The following is a 20228-nucleotide window of genomic DNA, read 5'->3' as shown; positions in this document are numbered from 1 at the left end:
ATTACAGCGCCGTCTATCACAAAGCGAAAAAAGTGGTCTAACTAAAACATTCATATTTCTTTACGTACTACACGAATATGTAATAAAAATTGGGGTTCCTATTTAAAAAAAAAACGCAATTGATATCCGTTTGACCTATGGCAGCGCCATCTAGCGGGCCAACCATAGCACCATCTGGTTTCCCCCTTCAAGGTAGACAAGTTTCGTTCTTTGTAATTTTTTCATTTGCTACTTATTTCGTGGGATATTTGGCCCGGTCACGATCAATGGACCACCCTGTATAAATTTACAGGCGACGGCGCCAATAGTTTTGACGGTCCGTAGCGTCGTTGGATGACGTTGCCGGACATGAGTTGCTACGTAAAACTTGATCTATTAAGTCCACCCTAGAACCTCTGGAAATGTGTAACATTAATTGTGAAGCGCCCTGTATATCAATCGCAATTCAGAATGTTTTCGAGAAATGCGTAAGCAGGTATGGTACTGTATTTTCGCGAGAAGAAATGGTACACAAAAATACTGTGATGGTCCGAACAGGGAACGACATTCTGCCAAGGTTAAGCGCTGTGGTTTCAGCAGCCGCGCTCTCCGCGGAGAAGGAGGCGGCAGGGCCTGTGCTGTCCTGTGAGGCTTCTGTCCACTTCTTGTTTTGTGTCTGAAAAAATTGCAGAGGCGTAATAGACTGGAACTGGCGACAGGGCGAAAGAGGGGGGGGGGGGGTTGGAGACCGCCAATGCAGCGTAATTTGGGGATCTCCAGCCGTGGCTCCCGCGTAACTGGCTGACGTAACTCTGGGGCAGGTTGCACTACGTCCGTCTTTTGCAGACAGCGGCGGGAAATTGCGCCCGCGCCTGGGAAGGGTAAAAACCACTGCGGAGAACGCTGATCGGATCTAGTTTACCGGCCGGACGGGACCGGCCTTGCCGTAGGAGAGGGGGGTCGTGCGTGCCGGCGCTCTGTCGTATATATAACTGGGTGAGCGCGCCGGCGTCGTAGACAGCACGGAGCCAGTCCGCAGTAGGTCCACTTCACAACAGCAGCTCGCGCGCCAGAGCCACTCTCGCTAAACATGGGGCTCTCCGAGCTGCCGCACACGCCGGAAGAGATCATCGATGACGTAAGTTAAAACTACATTACGAGGTGCTCCCATCAAACGCCAGTAGTTCGCCTAGTGTCTTCCAAACGATGCCCACAGCTACTCCTGGAAAGATAGTATAGAGAACGCTCTGAAGGCACGATCTACTTCAGTATTCCGGAAGCCATCGTACTGTGTTTAATAGAGTGTAGACCAGTATCACTTTCTTCTGTGTTTATTACATCCAACGGTCGTCGGTATCCGACTACAGCTCCGAGTTGCTTTTTATTTGCTCTCGTGGTCATTACTTGAGATGCTACCGAAAATAATTCAGTTGTACTGTTACAGTTTTGAGAGAAAGGTTCTCCACTATTCACAATTTCTTTCCAGTAGAGTCTATTTGTGAGGCTCTAGGACAGTCTAAACAAACTCGTGATGAAAAGCGCAGTCCTTACATGAATCATCCCCATCTCATTGGTTAATTCAACTTCATAAGGGTCGAAGATGGACAAAGAATATTGAAATCTTGGTCAGACGAGTTTTTGTATAGTACGTCAGGGGAAGACTTTCTGCTTCTTCATGAAATTATGATGGGAATTTTGAGATTTTCCAGATGAAATTAATCACATATGTTTGGCAAGGTTTCTTCAAACTAAAGACCGATGTATATGGTAAAGTCATAACTTTCGTGTCCCGTAGTAATTTTTTGGTACATGTTAGACTACTAGACAGCCAACCCTGAAGACCGGAGTAAAATTGCAATATAAATTTGGTAACATCTGCAATTTTATTACTTTTTTATCGCCAAGTAATACAAAGTAAAAGTTTGCATTGCAATTAGCGACCGTTCTACGGCTAATATATACTGTTTTGAGCACAGTCGCTACACATTATCTGCTTCCTCTGTGCGTATTTGTGCAGCCACTTCTTACAGTGAATGCACTGAATCCGATTCACATACGGTCCGCTTTTTTCGTAGTAGTTTATTTCACATACAATACACTCGTTGTCTTCGGTAGTCGATTTAAAAAAAAAAAAAATTCTATGCGTCGTTTAGTGACTGGAGAACGTTTTTTGGGTCAGTCCTTTTCTGTTGCGCTGCTTTTAAACTTTGTAGGGTTTCCTGATCTGTCAACACCGATGCCATTTTATTCCTCCTTTTCCCCGGTATTTCAAAAACTGGTATCGGTGCAATCTCTTGAAACGAGGTACAGGTTCCTGCTACAGCCGCAACACTTTTGGATGCAATTTCTGCGCTTACAGATTCATTAGGAGAGTTGGATTCGGAGTTGCCAGATCCACCAAGAATGTTAGTTCCATTAGGACGCGTCTTCGTAATCTCAAGGCATCATCTGCACATAAATAAATGAACAAAATAGGTATACGGGTGTCAATCTTTCCCCAAAGAAAATATGGCGTCTTACCCAGGTATCAGGATGAAATACGTATTCCAGTATGACAGCGAACTGGACGTAACTGGATGCACACGTTTTTAAGTATTCTTGCGATTATTTTACAGCGTAAATATTAATACATAGTGCAGTTTTTTGTCTCCCAAAGAGGAAAAATATCCATTAAAACAGCACCTACCGCTTGTCTCTCGAGACTTAGACTCTAGGAAGCAGTGAACCACTGGGTTCTCAGCTCTCTTGAGACAGTGAAGTAACAGCAGAAAATAGGCATCATTGCCCGATTACCATCTCCCCCTGATTCACTCTAAATTATCATCTTCATAGGTGAATGATACAATCTTTAAGACTTTTCTGGTGTATCTCATTGTCAGCCTGGCGTCTGTCTTTCCTATGTCATTTGTATTTCGTCATTTCGCATAATCTTTGGTGAAAAATATAATCTGTATAGATGTTGTGTGCTGCGCTTTTGACCCGAAATAAAAAAATCATCTTCTTTCGAGCAGATGTTTGACGATTTGATGGCGCCCACTGACTAATCGTAGATTACATAATCAACCAATATGTGGTCTTTTCGTTTATTTGTGTACAATAGATTTATTTATGTTGATGGGCAGCTACCAGTCTTGGCACAAGCGCTTGTGTTCTTCAAGTTTTCCTGTTATTCGGAACAATTTGCTAATGATCTGATCTCTATATTCTTTGGAATAGTTTCAGAGAGCCATAGATATCGTCCGCGAGGTAATTTACACATATGCGAACGTTAAAACAACTACCACGCTTCCCGAAGGGATGGCAATAATGACTTTTTTGTTTGACGCTGTCTCTCCAACAAGAATGACATACCTGTCCTGTTTAACAAGTCTTCAGTTGAACTGCGTATCTGATCCAATATTCAACAAGCACTCTTTTTGTTATCTCCCAAACGTCGAAATACATAAACGCATTCCCCTATTCTAAGAGATAACTGGCGATAGTGGCGTAGCACTGTAATGGTTCAAATGGCTCTGAGCACTATGGGACTTAACTTCTGAGGTCATCAGTCCCCTAGAACTTAGAACTACTTAAACCTAACTAACCTAAGGACATCACACACATCCATGCCCGAGGCAGGATTCGAACCTGCGATCGTAGCGGTCGCGCGGTTCCAGACTGTAGCGCCTAGAACCGCTCGGTCACCTAGGCCGGCAGCACTGTAATACTTGCTTGCATATGTTCTGTGACCGTTGTAGACTGTAACAGCCGATTCGTATTTTCAAACACACAGGACGTTCCCTCATTCCAATGGCCTGCCGTGAACTGCAGGTAGAAGATACTTTCGATACAGAATCTAACAGGTGCTCCATCAAGTACACTGACCTTTCCTCTATCAAAAGTCTTCAGTTGCTTTGCAATTTCGGATTCAATTATTTCTATATCTATTATTTCTTCGTCCTTGAGACGCTGAAAGAAGGTGGGAACCATGATGTGATTTTCTCGCCTGAACTAATTTCAGAAGACAGAATGTTGTATTTCAGCCCCCGTTTTATCGTCTCCTGCTATGGTGCGATCATGATCAATTAATATCCATACACAGTCCATGAGCGCCGATTTTACGAAGTACTTAAAAGTTTTCTGGATTTCTTAATAACTCAGTAGATAGTCTCTTTATTGAACGCTTCTTGGGTCACTGTTCATACGCTTTTATGAGTTGGTTTAGTTTTTGTGGCTATATGCCGTGGCTGAATGTATCAAACTTTGCATAAATCCTGGTGTTGCAAAGACGTCCCATCCTAGGGAATCTGACCAAGTGAAGAGCCTAACTCCTGTACGGGGTTGCGAAGTCCATACAGTGCATCGCTGCCATGCTGCCATGGCTTAGCTTCCGAACTTTTCACAACATTTTATGACCAGATACAGCACACTGTTGATGGTGAATTATCGCTCAATATGCACTTTAAATTCTGCGATCGGGAATGTAGTTTTTAAAATACCTACTAACTTAGCTGACCAAGAGCCACTTTAGCGAGGCAAACGTACGTAATTCAGTTTCCATTCGATACTATGACTTCCTTTCGGACAGTTACAATAACTGTCATGAAAGTATTTTTGATAAGTATTTATGATGTGAAATAAGGCAAAGCGAACCGTGTTTCAGGTTCCTTGATAACCTGTTGGCGCAAACCCTTGTCCCTCTGCCTTCTCAATATATCGGTTCATTTAACAGATTGCAGAATATCAGATTGCATAGAGCTCTGTGATTTTTGACTCAGTATTCGGCTTGTGGCTGCTTCAGTACTAAGCTGTATGTTGGCCTTATTCTGCAGAACAGGCTTATTTTCTTGTCGAGTTTGGGTGGTGGTGGTACGGTCCTATAGGACGAAACTGCTGAGGTCATCGGTCCCTAGGCTTACACAGCACTCAATCTAACTTAAACTAACCTACCCTAAGGACAACACACACACCCATGCCCGAGGGAGGACTCGAACCTCCGACGGGGGGAGCCGCGCGAACCGTGGCACGACGCCATTGACTGCGCGGCTCGAGTTTGGGAAAGACAAGCTTAACGTTTTTATACGTCAGCCAAGTCATTAATAGTGTCTTTCGCACTCTCTCAATAAAACGTTGACAGAAGACTCGGTATTCAACTTAGAAAGTTCGTACACAATCTGATCATAGTAAATGTGCTCCGCTATCTGTGTTACCAATAGAGTCAAGTAACGGTCGTGTACATTTTCCTTGCGTTTGAACTCAGATAAACTCAATTTGTTTGTGCCATGACAAAAATACGTTGTGTATGTGCTCAGAGATAAATATGACCAAACCGCAGGTTATTGTTGTCCCAGTTTGGCGTGAGAAACGCGTAAATCTGAAAGTGACATCAACTTTAGAATATAAATAACTTACTAGTGAGCTATGCATTTCACTCTTTTTCACTGCCTTATTTTATTGTACTCGGAGGTCGATTTTTAATATACAGTGCTTTACTAGGCATAGTCCCTTAAAGACAGTATGTTCTTACTATTCTCCTGCATATGTTAGTACGTGTTTCTGTGTGTGTGTGTGTGTGTGTGTGTGTGTGTGTGTGTTTAGTAACGTTATTCGCGGACAAGATTAGCGCTTAGAGACAGCATCATTCGTGTGTTACAACGCTTTGATTTAACAGGGTAAAAAATCCGCTTCAATTGCTAGTGATTTCTTGTGTAATGTAGGACTTGTTTCGAGGCCCAGAGTTTCATCTTCATCGCCAAACATTTATGTTTCCGTAATTATTTGATGGCACCTGAAGATGAAGCTGTAGGCTTCGAAACCAGTCGTGCAATAAACGAGACATTAATGGCAACTGAAACGGATTTTTTATTCTCTTAATATGTTCTTTAGTTGCAGATGTTTGCCTGATCAAATCTTTTGATTTAATTCAGAGTCGTCATTTGATTACTGCTTTGCATGAAAAGCCTGATGAAATTGTAAAGTTTGCGGTGTGTTTTGTGTTGTAGCCGATGCTAATGACGGGAGGCAACTACATCAAGGAGGGCCTCGACTCCGCCAAGAGCATCTGCCTCATCTTCTCGCCGGGAGAAACGGACCAGGTCGGCGGGCTCGCCAAATGCCTCAAGCTCTTCGAGGTGAGTCCTTATCCAATTATTTTCTTTTTTCACGTGAAGTACTTCTGATTTGCTGAGCGCGCCATATTGTAATCCGAACAAACGTTTCATTCACTATTACAAGTGCTCTTCATAAGAGTACGTCACATAATAAGACCACTAGCTGTAGTGCCCGTAACACTGGTTCGTTTTATAAAACGTCTCAATCACAAATTCAGAAGAATTTTAAGGAAACTCAGTGCGGCCGCGAAAGCGTTCATATGCAGGGTGATACCGTGAAGATGTTACAAGCTTTCAAGGATGATGGAGAAGGGTAAATGTATCAAAAAAATGGTTCAGATGGCTCTAAGCACTATGGGACTTAACATCTGAGGCCATCAGTCCCCTAGACTTAGAACTACTTAAACCTAACTAACGTAAGGACATCACACACATCCATACCCGTAGCAGCAGCGCGGTTCAGGACTGAAGCGCCTAGAACCGCTGGCCACAGCGGCCGGCGTTAAATGTATCAATGTGAGATAAGCGACCTTACTTGGGTAAGGCGAAAATCTACTCAAGTTCCTCCTTAGCCTCGCGCAGTCCTCAAACTAAGGGCCACAGCTACCGAACCCTGATTATGTACAGAATTCCAGCTGAATACTCACCGGTAATGTCAGATAATTTCCCCTGTTGATGGATTAGTAAGGTGCAAGAAGTAACTTAATGTCAGAGAGGCCGAAAATCCTAAGTCTACCGTACAGTGATAATGAATTCCATTTACCTGCACAAGTTTCATAACCCGTTACATTTACAACAGTTGTTCAAAATGGCACCCCAGCGTCAATGCAGCGTCGCACAGAGTTCTGTCATATCCCCTCTAATACCCGCGATGTCGTTTGAACAACGTAGCATGCAGCGAGAATTCTTACCAGGAGGCCCACTTCAGTCATGACAGGCATCTCATACACCAGGCTTTTAATATGGCCGCACAAGAAGAAATCAAGTGAGACCAGGTAGGTGGACGTTCTCGTCACGAAACAGGACCTCCTCTACCTAACCCCGTTTCAGGAACTGCCTGATCCAGTTTAACCTGAAGTGGAGCTTTATCGTGTTGGAACCACATACATTGATGAATAACAAATGGGGCCGGCCGGAGTGGCCGTGCGGTTCTAGGCGCTACAGCCTGGAGCCGAGCGACCGCTACGGTCGCAGGTTCGAATCCTGCCTCGGGCATGGATGCGTGTGATGTCCTTAGGTTAGTTAGGTTTAATTAGTTCTAAGTTCTAGGCGACTGATGACCTCAGAAGTTAAGTCGCATAGTGCTCAGAGCCATTTGAGCCAATAACAAATGGGACACGTTCCAGCGATCTGGGTAGTATGTATCTGGTAAACACTGTGTGCACTGGAGCATTTAAGCGAGTAGGAAGAAGAAACGGACCTAATATGTAATCACTGCCTGCGCCTTCCCATCCGTTGACAGATAATCTGTGTTGATGGCTCTTCACAGGTGTACGTGTGCATTCTCATCTGCCTAAACATGACAGCTGCGACTATTTGGCGAAACGCGAGAGGAACAAGCGACTGTCCGAACGCCTCAGTACGATGACTAATTTCCCTTATCTTTGAATGGTGATCATTGCGCGATATGAAAGTTGGTGGTAATAATAGATGCTCTACATCCTCGGCGAAGATCGGATTTTGGAATTTAGTGAGCAGCCCCTTCCGTTTAGCGCGTCGTCTATCTGCAAGTGTGTCCCACTTCAAACTATGAGATTTGTAAGGCTCTCGCGATGGCTAAATGTACCAGTCACGAATCTGGCCGCTCTTCTTTGGACCTTCTCAATCTCTTGAATCAGACCCAACTGGTAAGGGTCCCATACAGACGAACAATACTCTAAGACAGGACGAACTAAAGTATTGTAAGCAATTTTCTTTGTTGAAGGGCCGCATCGCTTCAGGAATCTACCAATAAAGGCGCTGCACAACCATTGGCTGAAAACAACACGAGGTCAGGAGTCAGCAGAAATCAAAGCACGCACTTCCTGTGGACGATAGAGATGTAGCTGAATTTTCCGTAATACTCGCCACACAGTACTCTGCGAAACATTTATTTCACGTGCAACTGATCGAGCTGATTGCAAGCGTCTCACCCACTCAGGCAAGCACTGCATCTTCAAAGTCGCGAGTCCGTGTAGTTCGTCAACCTCCCTGGTCCTTGAGCTGTGGTACCAACTGACCTGTTTCACGATATCACTGGAAGAGACTTGGAAACATGGTGTGAGCAGGATGTCTTGCAGGCCGGTGTTTGGTCCTATACAAAGTTTGCGCTTCTCTGCTGCTTTCACTTGCTTGCACATACACAAGATCATGTCTGCAAGTTCCGTCACCGGGTACAACTCCATTTGGTTAGGGCTGATCAATGTTATTACTTCAACTTGTAGACATGTACTGGAGTCTACTACAGTACCGACATTGCATACCAGGATTGATCATATCAGTAAAACGTACGCCACCTACAATGGATCAGTTGATCATCCCAACATCTACACATAAGTGTTCGTCAGGATTCCCCATCCCTATAATCTTAGAAAAAACGGTTCCAATACACGTCTTCTGCTGCCAGAGGTACCAGAAAGATATTAGCTTATAATTTTTCACTCGATTATTTCCGAACGAGGAACCAATTACCTCTAATTGATATCTTTACCCTTCTCCATCATCCACGAAAATTTATGCCGTCATCACGGAATCACGCTGTATATCAGTTCTCGAAATTGTTTAACAACTCATTAAGCGTTGTAGAAACCGACAAGTTACTTACAGCTAACTTCAACACCCATTAATTCGAGACACACACGCTAGAAGAGACGGATAAGGTTTTCACTTAAGTTTTATTGTTTGCTGTGTTCCTAGACAACACAAATTCACCCCTCTAAACCCACAGCCGGTGATAAAAAATGTATGCGTACTATGCACAGAAAAATTGCTTATGTGTAGGCCACTCACAAACGAAATAGCAATTTATTCCTATCTATCTCCCTTGAGGAATTGGACGTTTCTGTGGGGTTTTCGACTGCTACGATGGCTTGCGATAAATTAACTTAGTCTGTTTTTTCAGTTACCATATAATCAGTAAATCACGAGGCGCAACGGCAGCTCGTATCAATCTCAAGTATCTCGTTCTTGCCTTGTATTAGCTGTTCGCATCTTCATAGCAAACTAGTTTCTCGTCCGTCATTCTGGTAAGTCTCCACTGCCAGTTACATAGACACGCGAAAACATGTTTGCTCACTTTCACTCCCTTAGGCTTCAAGGTTATGTAGTAGTGTGCTTTCCTAAAGGATGTTCTTTGCCCAGTGAGGGCTATCAGAACAGTTTACACTGTTAGTTCGCGAACTTCATGTAGACCGCTGCTCGAGGGTCTAATAAGAATTACGCCACACTTATTCCAGTTTATACACTTCCTCACATTGCTTTCAGTTGTAAACACTGGCTCAGTTAAACGTAGTTCAGCATTTCTCAGTGAACACGAACAGCACTTGGGCAACATTTTCTTAAAGATAACACAGAAAATTTGTGCAGTGAAATGAAACTTCCTGGCAGATTGAAACTGTGTGCTGGACCGAGACTCGAAATTGGGACCTTTGCCTTCCACGGGCAAGTGCTCTACCATTTGAGCTACCCAAGCACGACTAACGTCCCGTCCTCACAGCTTGACTTCAGCCAGACCACGTCTCCTACTATCCAAACTTCACAGAAGCTCTCCTGCGAACTTTGCAGAATTAGCACTCCTGGAAGAAAGGATATTGCGGAGACATGGCTTAGCCACAGACTGGGGGATGTTTCCAGAATGAGATTTTCACTCTGCAGCGGAGTGAAAAACTCATTCTGGAATTTCTGCACTATTCTGCAGGCTCCATTTACAACTACCCTCCAACATAAATTCATATCTTCCCGTTTCATGGCACGCGCTTTGCCACTGAACCACTAAGCCCGACGACGGCAATTTTTTGTTGTGGTTTGATGCAGCTCTCCATGCTATTCTATCCTATGCAAGCTTCTTTATCTACGAGTAACTATTGCACCCTACATCCTTCTGAATCTGTTAAGTGTATTTATCTCTTGGTCCCCTTTTACGATTTTTACCCTCCACGTGACCTCCAATACTAAGATGGTGATCGCTTGATGCCTCAGAATACGTCTTACCGACCAATCCCTTCTTCTGGTCAAGCTGTGCCACAAATTCCTCTTCTCCTCAATTCTATTCAGTACCTTCTCATTAGTTACGTTATATACCCATCTAATCTTCAGCATTCTTTTGTAGCACCATATTTCGAAAGCTTCTATTCTCTTATTGTCTAAACTATTTATCGTCCATGTTTCACATCCATCGTTGGCTACACTCCATGCAAATACTTTTAGAAAAGACTTCCTGACACTTAAATCTGTACTCGATGTTAACAAATTTCTCTTCTTCAGAAACGCTTTTCTTGTCATTGCCAGTCTACATTTTATATCCTCTCTACTTCGACCATCATCAGTTATTTTGCTCCCCAAATAGCAAAACTCATCTGCTACTTCAAGTGTATCATTTCCTAATCTAATTGCCTGAGCATCACCTGATTTAATTAGACTACATTCAATTATCCCCGTTTTGCTTTTGTTGATGTTCATCTTATATCCTCCTTTCAGACACTGTACATTCCGCTGAACTGCTCTTCCAGGTCCTTTTCTATCTCTGACAGAATTACGAAGTCATCGGCAAACCGCAAAGTTTTTATTTCTTCTCCATGGATTTTAATTCCTACTCCTAATTTTTCTTTTGTTTCCTTTACTGCTTGTTCAATATACAGATTGAATAACATCGGAGAGAGGCTACAGCCCTCTCTCACTCCCTTGTCAACCACTGCTTCCCTGTTATAACTGCCATCTGGTTTCTGTACAAATTGTAAATAGCCTTTCGCTCCCTGTATTTGACCCCTGCCACCTTCAGAATTTGAAAGAGAGTATTCCAGTCGACATTGTCAAGAGGTTTCTCTAAGTATACAAATGCTAGAAACGTAGGTTTGCCTTTCCTTAGTCTATCTTCTAAGATAAGTCGCAGAGTCAGTATTGCCTTACGTGTTCCAATATTTCTGTGGAATTCAAACTGATCTTCCCCGAGGTCAGCTTCTACCAGTTTTTCCATTTGTCTGTCTCTTTTCTCCAAAGGTCTCTTTAATATTCCTATAGGTAGTATCTATCTTACCACTAGTGATATATGCCTCTACATCCTTACATTTGTCCTCTAGCCATCCCTGCTTAGCCATTTTGCACTTCCTGTCGATCTCATTTTTGAGACGTTTGTATTCCTTTTTGCTTGCTTCATTATTTGCATTTTATATGAATTGCAAAAACTATTGTTCTTTTTTGATTGCTGGTTTTTCTAAAATATTTTATACGACATCATCTCTGTGTATTCCACAATGCTGTAACCGATTCGACCAGCAACTGGTAGTCTTTAGATTGTCAATGGTTAAAAAGAGACAAATAATTGTTTTTGAATCTATAAAATCTGCTAAGTAACTATGTACTTAATGACAAAAAAGAATAAAATTATACGTAAACGCACATACTGTAAGCGGTAATGTAACGTTCCGTTGCGTTATCAACAGTACTACAGGCAACAGAAGAAGTCAAGGGTTTTCATAGGTGTAGCGAAATCCTCTTTTTGTCTATCATACATCTGAATCAACGAATAGCTTCTTCGGCAGGTTTTACAGTCGCATCCAGTAGAACAATGTGACATGATTTTTTAAACAATTTTTAAACACATGAAGAGTTCAGAATTTGTAAAAATGGGGTTAGTGGATCACTGTGACATGATGACGAGCATGCATTAAACAAGGAAATCATTGAATAGGAGTAGTAATTAAGAGTACTAAAGCAATGTAGCGCAGGTGGAAGAACAATTAGTTGGCTCAATTCAGGCCAAACGAGGACTCTTTCTCAAAGCTCGAACCACAGCTCCAAATGTGATAGTTTTCTGCTGTCTTGTTTGTGTTATTTCAAGGCAGGGTGGTGTCTGTACCATATTATAACATTGCTAACAAAGATGTTTTCTTGGGATAGGTTCATTTCAGCAGAAAGTGATGAGGAATGAAGGTGAGGCTTTAACGTCTGGTCGAGGACGAAACGGTAGTGCTGACCACGGAAAATACGAGTATTGATGTTGGTGGCAGAGTGGGGATTTGAACTGCTTTTCTGTAAAATGCGTGATCAGTTTCATACTCACTGCATCACCTCGCTCGGTTCCCCAATATGAGTCCATTGCATTAATCACTGTATCGCCTTCACTTGCTTGCACGAAATGGTCCACGACTGCGCAGGCCTGAAAGGCTATCCAAAATGATGAACACCAGCGTGACAGCTAGGCTGCGACTTCCACCGACTGCCCTCACTCAGGGAAAACAGCTCTCGCAGTGTTCTTCTTAGCCACGCAGCAATTGGAGACCCCCATAAACCTGGGGACACCAACACACCGAAAAGATCGTATCCAACTTTAATTCGATGTTTGCAGAAGGTTTAATGCAGCTACACTTACTGGAAATTTCGTATCATGATCGGACAGATTTTAGGTTCCGTACCTCACTCGGTTAAAATGGAATCTTTATAGCATCACTTTGAAGCTTATAACTCAATGCATTCAAAAGTTACGGCCATTATTTGTCATATATTTTGATACTCGCAAACTCACTCTTCAAAACCTATACCGTACTTTCCGTTGACTTAGAATCATGAAATTCGTCAAGTAGTAAGGTTTCAAAATATAAATAAAGGAAAAAATTCTAAGATTGTTAATTTGTAAGTACATCACATGAAAAAAAAAAATTTTCATATGTTATCTGTTAACACCCATTTTCTCAGGAACGAGTAAGAGTATCAAGTTGAAATTTATGTCACGTACGAAGGTCTATCGTCCCTTCTTAGGATAAAAACGTAAGCTTCTAAGTCAATGTGACAAAAAGATAGGGACATTTATTTCAGACATTTGGTACTCGTAAACTCACTCATAAAAACCTATAGGGTACTTCTCGTTGACCTAGAACCATGAAAGTGGGCAAGAAGCAAGATTTCTCAGTATAAGTAAAGGAAATACTCAGAAAGTCGTTAGTTTGTAAGCTTATCGCACAAAACATATTTCTTTTGTCATTTGTATCCGACTTCAAATTCAAAATTAAAACATTCTCCAAAGCCTTCTAATTCCCGGAACCGATATCTTGCCCTCATCAGTGTAGGTAGCAGACAAAAATGGTCAAGATTCTCGATTCTCGGGATGGATGAATTGTGTATATAGATAATTAAGTTCGTAAGGAACTATCAGAGAGCGATTCCTACTCGTGCCTGGCTTTTTTTCTTTTACGTAGCCAATGATGCCAATATTTTACATTTCCAGCGAGAGCTTGTGTTCCGGAAAAACTATTACAGAATTGAACCCTCTGTTCCAAATTTTCATGCTTTTCGTGTGAAAAAGGGTTTAAAATGTGAATTTCTGGAAGCTGCTCATCTTTCAGACTGTACATCGCTGTGATTTTGGATCTAAATCTACAGCTACATATATCCCCCGTAAATTAGTCAAGGCCATCTGCTGCGTCAGATGACGTCGGCTCTAACGCCAGTGACTGGTTTCATCACGTCATACAATTCAGCATCCTAATAACAGATGCATACTTAAGCTAAAACCATATTTGCTGTGTAATCACGCCAGATAACGTCGCAATAAACAGCCTGAAATGGGGGATGAGGCAATTTCAGAAGACACTGGTCAACATTAAAGCAATACAACTGTAGCCGTTACGAATGGCTGTTTGGCTGAATGCGGTGATTTTCGATTCAGGTTGTAATATTTATGAAGACCTGTTCTTACTCAGACACATAGTTACGGCTTGCTTAGTTATCGAGTGTTTTCCCAGCGTGAGGTGTCACAGGCATAAAAATGGCAGCGAACACACACGATGTGCTACTATTTATAAGCTATACTAGAAATTTTCCGATTCTAGATGGTTTACAAAGAATCGGAGCACTTAAGATGGGAAACAGGTACATGCAAATGTATTGGAGCCTTAAGTGCATCGTAATAGAATATAAATATGCTTCAATTGCCAGTAACTCCTTATTTATTACACGACCGATTTCGAAGTCTAAACCATCTTCAGGTGTCACCAAACAATTATGGAAATGGAAATGTGTCGGCTGTCGAGGCAGGCGCCCCAGTTGGTGGTCCTACGCTCCATTTCGTTTGTTTGTCGGGGGTGTGACCCATCGAGGCCCACTGTCCGACTACCACACAATTATGTTTCCATAATTATGTCCTGGCATTAGAAGATGAAGCTTTAGGTTACGAAACTGATGATGATATAAATAAGAAATTACTGGCAACTGAAGGGCATTTTCATTCTGTTAATATATTCCTCAATTGCGGCTGTTCGCCTGATTAAATATTTTGTATTAAGTGCATTGACTGTGTGTAACCATCAGGAACGGCAACATTTTTAATGTAGTTCGTAAAACAACACGAACAATAGCACATCGGATGAATTCTCTGTGATCTTATACCTGTGGCAGTTTACTTCGGGTAACCACTCGAAAATAGCGATATAAGGCGCAACTAAGTCTGTGACTAAGAAGAGGTCTTAATAAATGAGAGGAAAACTGTCGCCTTCATTCAATAAATTTATAGCTGTGGTTCCCATAACGAAGATGATGTAAGAACGACACATTATAGCAACGTGTTCTGTGTCATCCGTTAGCAAGGCAAACGAAGCGCAAATCGTTACCGGTGCTGTAAATAATATTTGATCCGACGTTTCCTCAGGTGGTTCGTAATTTATTTTCATTGACGTCAGCAGCCTGTCATTCTGTAATTGTTCCTCTATCTCAGTTGGTTTCCTCGAGTTCTCATATTTCAGAAATTTATGAGAGGTGTATAATTTTAGAGGATTTCTTACATTTATTTCTCCGATTACATTATTCCTATAATTTTTGTATTTATTTAAGGGAAGTGAAACTATTATTATTAGAATTGTTATTGTTATATTATAGATCTAGTGCTTAGAAAGCCATTCACAAAATTCCTCCAAAGTTGTTTCGAATAGCCCTTTCTAGTGAAATTTTCCATTAAGTTCTCGAAATTGCCTATTAAGATTTTTTTATTGTTTTTCAGTGTGTTTACTTTGAGAAGGATGAGTGGACTGCAGTACTGTAAACAAACGTATTTCAAGGTAGTTTCTGTTCTGATCATTATCGTGGCAGATGGCTTCTATGCATTGTTCCTGTAAAAGAGAAATTGTTTCTGACTTATCGTAGCAGGTGGCGAAACACCTCGACAGCATGTCACGTTTTATGCGGTAATCGTCGAAATATGAAAACAGTTGCCACAGATGTGAAGTCTCTGTGTAGAAATTAATAATGAAAGATTCACTCAGTCAACTTGAATTTTACGATCTTCCAGCGCAAGTAACGAAATTTGAATTCTGAGGACTTATTTTGCGAGGAACAGTGAACAGCGAGACATCAAATAGCGACTATACGATAATCAGAAGTGTGAATGTTGTTCAGTCAGTGATCCAGAACTTATTTTGAACTGTCGGTTCCTTTTTGAGAAACTTTTCTAAGCCTCCGCTATGAGTAAATAAAAAGTGTATCGTGCACTACAGATTCAGTGCATGTTTTACGCGTGGAACGAGTGTGAATAACAACAGACCTTAACTAAATTCCTTAATAATACATCAGCGACTGTAATTTCCAGAAAATCTATTTAAAAACAGGGCATTACTTCAATTTCGTGAAGAATAATTGGAAATATTACAGTATATTGGGAATCTTATTTTTAAGCTTACTCTAGTTTAAGAGGTTTTATCACCAACTCGTTTCACTTTATTTGTAAAGCATCGTACATGGTGGTTCAGTACGTGTTTACGTTAAGTAGAATTAAAAACTGTTTTGCTTACTAATGTGATGCGTGTGCACGTTATTTACGACGCTTATTGCTCCTTTTCACATGTTTTGCAAAACACCTGGCTTTTCCTTCCAATGACAGCAACACTTGCAGTCGAACCGCTTGAATTCGCTTTCACTGGGGAAAGTAGACGTTCCACTTTCAGGGTATGCTATCGCTGTAGTACATGCGCTACATGTTTATAATGAATTTACGTATACTTCAGCTTGACTATGTAGTCGATATGATAACGCACACTAATGCGTCAGGACACAGAGGTAACCAGCTAGAATCCTAACTGTCTAATAATATTTCAGCGCCAGCATCTAACCCGTAGCACGATAAACAGTTTCTAATCGTCAGACTGCATCGTCTCAATCTGCGACCATGAACCTCGATGGCGGAGTTAGTTTTGGTTGAAGAAGTCTGCGTTTTGCTTGTTCAAGTATCGTTCTACCTCGAAAAGCGGGTCATCGTCATTTTGGAAATGCCTCAGTTTCCCCCCCGGAGCCAAGTGCGTGGACGAATACGTATATGCCAAGTTAACATAGAAGGATACACGAGGACAAAAGGAGACATCCTCACAAAGCTACTAACAGAAGAAAAAATTGATGTGCTGACCTTGCAGGAAACACATCTATCAGAAGAAAATATCTCGAGACTTCTAATACCAGGCTATGAAATTGTGGGCTATAAAGCCCATAATAAACACGGTATTGCAACACTGATCAAGAAAGAACTGGTTGATAATATTGAGGAAACTATGCACCACGAATTTGCCGTGGAAATCAAACTAAACGATATGACTGTGTATAACGTGTACAAGCCACCTTCAGAAAAATGGGAACAACCTGTTTTACCTAACCCACAACACCCTGCAGTCATAATTGGCGATTTTAACTCCCACCACCCCAGATGGGGCTATCAGTCTTGCGACAAAGAAGGACTCATGCTGGCAGACTGGGCAGATATAAATAATTATACATTAATATACGATGCAAAAGATACCCCCACCTTCTGTTCAGGAGCGTGGGGCACAACATCAACGCCCGATCTTTGTTTTGTCTCATCTGGAGAAACTGGAATAGCACTTCCGTCCAAGAGAACTGTACTGAGCCGTATTCCTCGGAGCCAACACAGACCAGTTATTATAGACCTTGGGATCCAAATACCAGTAATAAAGAGCCCCCCTATAGCCCGCTGGAACCTCAGGAAGGCTAACTGGGTTAAGTTTAAAGATACCATTGAAAATAATGTAAACAGAATTCCCCCAATTCCAGAAAATTACGACAGATTTACGAAGTTAATTATCAAAGCGGCACATAACTCAATACCAAGGGGAGCGCGGAAAGAATACATCCCATGCTGGACAAAGGAGTGCGAACAACTACTCGATGAATACAACAAAACAGAGAATCCAGAACTAGGAGAACAGCTCATAAGAGCTATGGACGAGGAACGCAAACAGAGATGGCAAAAGCGGATGGAACAAATGGACTTTACACACTCCTCACAGAAGAGCTGGAGCCTACTGAGGAAACTTGGCGGAGCACAATTCAAGGGACGGAACATCAATAATAAAATGACCCCTAACAAGATATGCTCTTCTATACTACAAACATCCAGAATCCATGCCTCCGCCTCGAAGAAAAAAGAACTGCACCAACTGATGAACGAAGAGCTAGATGCAAGCGAGGAGGAAGTAGGTTTAGCGAACTGGGTAACACAAGAAGAGATAAATATAGCACTAAAGAAAATGTTACCTGGTAAAGCAGCTGGCTGTGACGGCCTTCTTCCAGAATTCTTGAAGAACCTCGGGCCAAAGGGAAGAGTATGGCTGTCTTCTCTTTTCTCTAATATCATAGATACCAGCCGGTTACCAAAGCAATGGAAAAACGCACAAGTCATAGCCATCCAGAAACCAGGGAAAACAGGAGAGAATGCTAAAGATTATAGACCGATATCTTTATTGTGCACCACTTACAAGCTGTTTGAACGAGTCATCCTAGGCAGAATAGAAAGTAAAATAGAAGCTGCTCTTCCCCCAGAGCAAGGCGGTTTTCGAAAAGGAAGAGACTGCTGCGACCAAGTTCTCGCCCTAACCACTTTCATTGAAAGAGGTTACCAAAACAAAAAGAAAACGGGCATGGTATTATTAGATCTCACCTCAGCATACGACACCGTATGGACAAAAGGGATACTGTATAAATTGTCAAAAGTCGTGAAATGCAAGAAGATCATAGATCTAGTCAGAAATATGTTGATAAACAGGAGATTCAAGGTATCTCTAAATGGGAAAACAAGCAGCTACAGGACACTACAAAATGGTCTCCCCCAAGGGTCTGTGCTGGCTCCATGCCTTTTCAATTTATACATAGCGGACATCCCAAACCTGGAATCTCGTTCTTTTATGTATGCAGATGACATCGCTATCGCGGCTCACGCCAACACTTTCGAAGAACTGGAAGAAATTTTAAACAGGGATCTGGAACGACTACAACAATATTATGACAACTGGCACCTCAAAGTAAATCCGACTAAATCCGTGGCATCAATAATGCACTTGTGTAACAAAGATGCAAATCGTGAGCTAAAAGTGCAAATAAAAGGTAAATTGTTGAAAAACGATAGAACGCCAAAATATCTGGGTGTTAAGCTAGATCGCACTCTCACATATAAGAGCCACCTGTATGAAGTCGCCCAAAAAATGAAAACAAGAAACAACATCATAATGAAACTGGCAGGAACAACCTGGGGATGTTCCACTGAAACTCTACGCACATCAGCACTGGCACTTCTGTATAGTGTAGCGGAATATTGCGCACCCGTCTGGGCCCGCAGTAGGCATGTCAGACATATTGATGTGCAACTTAACGAGACAATGAGGCTCATAACAGGAACAGTAAGACCCACCCCGAAACCTTGGCTGCCCGTCCTTGCCAATATCGAACCACCCTCGATTAGACGTGAAAGAGCAATCCAGAGGTACAAAGAAAAGTTCAGGGACCTACCTCCTCCCCCTGACAGATTGATGTCAAGAAATCCCTTCTGGAAAGAACTCAAACAACAGATTGATATCGATAACCTGTGGAAACAGCAATGGCAGGAAAGCAAAGTGAATAACAGTTTCCTTATTGAGTACCCATCTCAACGAGTTCCAGGCTTCCAACTCCAACGTAGAGTGTGGGTAACTCTAAATCGTCTGCGGACAGGTGTTGGTCGGATATTTGTTGAAAAAGTGGGGTTTCTCCCAGGACCCCAATTGTGAGTGCGGAGAGAGTCAAACCATGCAGCATATAGTTGAGTGCGACGTACACGGACTTAAGGGAGGAAATCTGATGGACATACATGTGATAAGTGACCAAGCACTTTTGTGGCTGGAAACCCTGAAAATTTTATTGTAAATCATTGTTAATGTTAATTTAAATTTTTATGTTGATGTTTGTAAGTGTATCACGCTTTGCCTGTAGCTGAACGAGAAATAAATAATGGCTTCCTCATCCGAAGAAATGGGAAGGATTCACTGGGTGTCACGTCAGGACAATACAAGAGACAAGGCAAAATTTGACAGCCCAAAGACGCGGCGTTTGTGGCTGTCTCGTGCAGAGTGCGCTGGGCCGTTTTAGTGTCGCAAAAACTACCTCCTCGGACAGCTTCCCGCAAACGCTTTGCCTTGGCACACTCCCTTAATCTCGTCAGCAGGTTTTGTTAGTATGCTTCTGTGACGGTTTGCCCCTTACAAATATAATCTATTAGAACAACACCATGGCAGTTCCAAAAAACAGCATCACATTCCACAATAGGGTATGAGCCTTCACATTTTTCGTCGATGGTGGGTGCACAGGTTTTCCTGCTGCTTTGTTTCTTCGATTTGGGGTTATAGCATTCACCCAGCAGTCGTCCTTGGTTATAAGGCGTATAAAGAAGTGATCTGCATTAACCTTACACAGCAGCAACATCCCTGCTGCTGCATCGTTTCGTCAGGCTTCGTGAATGGGTGTTTGCAGTCGCGGTACATCAGCGGGCGGCGACCTTTGTCATGTTCGAAATATCTTGCAAGACTTTCGAAACTTATATGTCACTAATTTTCACTTTTTCCCCTCTAGCCGTGGTTGTAATACACAGGTCTTCCAGCACACGGGTCTAAACTTCTATTGCTATTCACAGCGCTTTACAGAGAGATGGCCCTCCATTCTTCTTCA

At 42.2% G+C, this 20228-nt stretch overlaps 1 protein-coding gene across 1 annotated transcript in view; it reads left to right on the top strand.

The window, feature by feature from the left end:
* The first annotated feature begins 962 nt into the window (after positions 1-962).
* The window catches only part of LOC126188713 (protein henna), a 42650-nt gene continuing 23384 nt past the window's right edge, over positions 963-20228 (top strand). Inside the window, exons 1-2 of the mRNA XM_049930324.1 lie at positions 963-1117; positions 5961-6089. Of these exons, the coding sequence (XP_049786281.1) occupies positions 1070-1117; positions 5961-6089 (177 nt within the window). The 5' untranslated portion in view covers positions 963-1069. The remainder of the gene's footprint in view (positions 1118-5960; positions 6090-20228) is intronic.

Source organism: Schistocerca cancellata, chromosome 1, assembly GCF_023864275.1.
Source record: "Schistocerca cancellata isolate TAMUIC-IGC-003103 chromosome 1, iqSchCanc2.1, whole genome shotgun sequence".
In the NCBI taxonomy this organism is placed as follows: Eukaryota; Metazoa; Arthropoda; class Insecta; order Orthoptera; family Acrididae; genus Schistocerca; species Schistocerca cancellata.
The sequence above is the reverse complement of the archived record's forward strand: the minus strand, read 5'-3'. Positions and strand labels throughout refer to the sequence as shown.